General features: G+C 38.1%; 1 protein-coding gene across 3 annotated transcripts; it reads left to right on the top strand.

Annotated features, from left to right (window-relative positions):
- The first annotated feature begins 1,817 nt into the window (after positions 1 to 1,817).
- On the top strand, positions 1,818 to 3,733 carry LOC101892779 (proteoglycan 4). Of its 3 annotated transcripts, none has more exons than XM_011292630.3 (3): positions 1,818 to 1,932; positions 2,187 to 2,790; positions 2,869 to 3,733. In XM_011292630.3, the coding sequence occupies exons 1-3, from the start codon at positions 1,927 to 1,929 to the stop codon at positions 2,982 to 2,984; spliced, it is 726 nt and encodes a 241-aa protein (XP_011290932.2). In that variant the 5' UTR covers positions 1,818 to 1,926; the 3' UTR covers positions 2,985 to 3,733. The 3 variants fall into 3 exon arrangements, with proteins under 3 accessions (XP_011290932.2, XP_005179648.2, XP_058983963.1); XM_005179591.4 differs by lacking the exon at positions 1,818 to 1,932 and adding an exon at positions 1,939 to 2,095; XM_059127980.1 differs by lacking the exon at positions 1,818 to 1,932 and adding an exon at positions 1,957 to 2,111.
- Positions 3,734 to 4,203: the final 470 nt, after the last annotated feature.

The raw sequence follows: 4,203 nt of genomic DNA, 5'->3' as shown, positions 1-4,203 counted from the left end.
AAAATTCACTCCATTCGGACTGATATAAACCATTTGGTGTACAATAACCGTGAAATCGGACAAATATGTTGAGATAAAAAAAACTGCAACAAAGTCAAAGGTCATAATTTTTTAATTTTTTTTTTAAATTTTATTGAATGAAAGCACAAAATGTCGGAAATAGCATCAAATTTTAGAATATGTTTAGATTTGTTCGAATTGGTCGCATTTGGCACAAATTATGGCCTTCAAACGGCAAATGAAACCATCACACGATACCCGAATTTTGATCTGCGGTATTTTGGCCCATTCCCGGCGAATCGCTTGCTTGAGGTGATCGACACTTTCGTATTTTTTAGTGCCAACCTTGCTTTCCAAAATACTCCATACACAATAGTCCAACGGATTTGTATCCGGAGATTTTGGTGGCCATTGTGTGCTGAAAATGAAGCGAGGAACCCCATGTTGTAACCATTCTTGGGTGGCGCGTGCCCAAGACTTTATTACACATTCCAGCATATTTTGGCGATAATATTCGTCATTTATTCTGATGCCACGGTCGATTAATACGAGCGGAGACCGACCATCGGCTGTTATGGCGGCCCATACCATCGCCATAGCGGACGCTTGAGTTCTGTTGGCCAACCGAAGGTGCATATTTTCAGCTGACCTCTTTGGCAAGTAAACACGATCATTTTGTTTGTTTACAAACTGCTGAACAACGAATGTTTTCTCATCGGAGAAAACCAAATTCGGCAGTTCACCACTTTCAGCCAAGCGAAGCAACTCTTTAGCTCTTTTGAGTCTATTTTCTTTCTGTTGCGGTGTAAGTTCTTGCACTTTTTGGAATTTCAATGGCTTCACACTGAGCTCATTTTTCAATATTTGTGATATGTTCAGCTCACGAGCCATTTTTCGGCCACAGCCACGCGGGTTTCGGTCGCTTCTTTACTTTTCGAACCATTTCTGCTGATGTTGCTGTTTTCTTCCATCCACTTCATTGACGTCGGACTACGCTACAAGTATCACGGTAACGAGCGATGGTACGAGACACAAAAGATTTATTCACATTTAAATGCTGGAGTGCAATATCAATAGCCACTTGGGGTTTTCCAGCAAATATAAAGAAATCACACTATCACGCTTGAATTCCATCACGAATAAGTTGGTTGCATTTTTTTTTTTTTTTTTTCATTTCACCCTGTATTCTCGAATTTTACACATTTGGCGCCCAATAAAATTTGAAACCATATATGTGGGAGCTATATCTAAATTTTAACCGATTATTACCAATTTGTATAGGGGTTTCGTCCTTGGGCCCAATTACATTTTATCTCAATCGAAAAATAAATTCGACCTGATTTTTTTACAACGACAAAGAGGCAGGCGGACATTCATAAATCGACTCAAAAAGTGATAATAAGTATTCTCAAAAGTAAGTAAGCGTCTATCTCGTTTCCTTCTCCATGTTACAAACAAATACAAAAAGGCATAACAACAAACAAAAGGCATAAAACAACAACAACAAAAACAATCAGGATGTATCCCTATATCTGATGTGGCTTCTGAGTGAGAGAGTAATATGAATAATTTGAGCGAGAAATATTTTAAAATTCACTCATTTACTGACGAACCTCATCAAATCTGAATCACTTCTGATATTCGAGACGAAGAAATATAAACTTTGATTTGACATGAGTAATCATCCCCAAGAGATATGCGAATTATGTTTCTAATACAGCAAGGGGAGCTAACATGTCACCAATCCAATTGCCCCACTCACCCCCCCCCCCTCAAAATAAACGCGAAAAGAATTGATCTGCTTTTGTTTTGTTTTTCATTCGCAGCCGGCATTGCTGGTTCCATATCAACCAAAATAAACAATTCAACGAACGACAGAGTCAAACAACGCTTCTCCAACATCGTGAACTGAGAGACTTGGTAACGATGTGGGTAATTGAACAGTTTTTAGTACAAAATAGCACGGCCACTAAGTAGCACACACGTTAATCATACGTTCGACAAATTCAAAATAAATAAAAAAAAAAACTATTTCGAAGAATTTATATTTTTAGAAAATTGCACCAATTGCACAAAAATCAAACGAAACAAAATGGTACGGAATAGAAACTGTGCGAAAAAATTGCCCGCCGGGGAAAGCCAAATAATAAAAACATGAATACTTTTTATTTTTTTTTTTTTTTTAGTTGAAATTTTATGTAATCTTCAGTTTGTTACTTATTGGAGCTTTGGCCCAAGATATGCCACCGCCGGATTTAGATCCTCCCACAACGACAACAACACAACCTACAACGACTGAACCAACAACGCCAGAGCCCACAACCCCAGAACCCCCAACACCAGAACCCACAACGCCAGAACCCACGGCGCCAGAACCAACAACACCAGAACCCACAACGCCAGAACCCACAACACCAGAACCCCCAACACCAGAACCTACAACAACAGAACCCCCAACACCAGAACCTACAACACCAGAACCCCCAACACCAGAACCCTCAACACCAGAGCCCACAACACCAGAACCCCAAACACCAGAGCCCACAACGCCCGAGCCTACCACAACTACCACCACTACCGAAGCAGAGCCCACTGTGCCATCAATAGCACCCACAACATCACCAACAACTGAAGCCAACAAACCAAATAACTCCACCCCACAAAATCCCGTCACAGATGCTCCCAATCGACCCACATATCCCCATTATCCTGGTTATCCGGATTATCATAATAGAAAATGTTATTTCAAGAAACAATACGGTCACGCACGTTGGCTATGGACATGTAAAGGTTTGTACTCGAATAGTCCAACACCTTAATGAAATGCCATTAATTCTTTTCATAACTTTCTCTTTGAATGGTCAATAGGATACCAATATGTCTATCCTGTGGAATGTTTCCATTGTTGTCTCTATCAGTATGCCGACTTTGCTGCCTGTCAGCGAGTGCACTCGAACTATTGCAACAGCGTGAAACGTTATTAAAGTTGGTGATGCGAAGCTTCATGTATGGCTTGACTCAAATACAGTTAAACCTTTGTATATACAACCATATACATATATATAAGTACGACTTATCAATATGTATTTCCCCTATGTAGAAACAAAACTCGAATCTTAAATGAAATTATTTTAAGTGAAATTAACCCATTTAATAGAAATCTTACTGTGTCAACGAGCAACTGAAATCGATCAGTTTCAATAGAACTGGAAGGGGGTTTCCTCTTAGGAAAAATAAAACAAAACAAAATAACAACAATAGAATCAATAAAATAAGTAAAAAAAAACAACAATACGAAATTCTTGGTAACGCTTCATTTGTAATCTGCTTAGAAGGGTTTTCCAAGTGATTACTTTTCGCTTTTTTCACAGAATTGATATTTTTATTTTTATATACTTTGTAAAAATATCAATTTACTCGGGCAAAAAATTGAAAAACACAATTGCATTAAAAAAATACAAAACCAAATGGAAAATCTGGAAAATCTTATAGAAAACGACCAAAGTTGTATTCTCCATCTTGTACACCCTCCACACATTTGAAATGTAACTAATGAAAAACTGCAACAAAAAAATTAATAAAAAGTCGCCCATATGATACCCTACACCACAGTGCATATTTAGTAGAGCTACCCGTATCAAATAAATGTTTATTTAGGGAATTTATGTGAAGTATTGGGAATTTTTGTGAATACCAACAATAAACTTTATTGAAAGCGTATTATGGCTTTAAAGCAGTCATAATTTGAAATCTAAGGGAAGGGATGAAAAAACCTCCAACCAACTTCAGACTGCTGTCATTTCTAGGCCACTCGTCCGACAGCTGTTAAAATTGTTCCAGTGAGAGCTCATTATATTGTTTACAAACGTACAAAAGCATTTTGTTGAGAATTTTCCAGAAAAAAAGTTACTGGTGATGGAATTCAAGCGTGATAGTGTGATTTCTTTAATTTGGCTGTAAAAACACAAGTAGCTATCGTTCGATCACTCCAGCATTTAAATTTGAATAATTTTTTTGTGTCTCGTACTGGTTGCGTAGGCCGACGTCAAGGAAGTGGACGGAAGAAAACAGCAACATCAGCAGAAATAGTTCGAAAAGTTAAGAAGCGACTTAATCGAAACCCGCGTCGCAGTGGCCGAAAAATGGCTTGTGAGCTGAACATATCGCAATATTCCATTCGGCAAATATTGAAAAATGAGCTCG

Source organism: Musca domestica, unplaced genomic scaffold (assembly GCF_030504385.1).
Source record: "Musca domestica strain aabys unplaced genomic scaffold, Musca_domestica.polishedcontigs.V.1.1 49, whole genome shotgun sequence".
Taxonomy (NCBI): Eukaryota; Metazoa; Arthropoda; class Insecta; order Diptera; family Muscidae; genus Musca; species Musca domestica.
The sequence above is the reverse complement of the archived record's forward strand: the minus strand, read 5'-3'. Positions and strand labels throughout refer to the sequence as shown.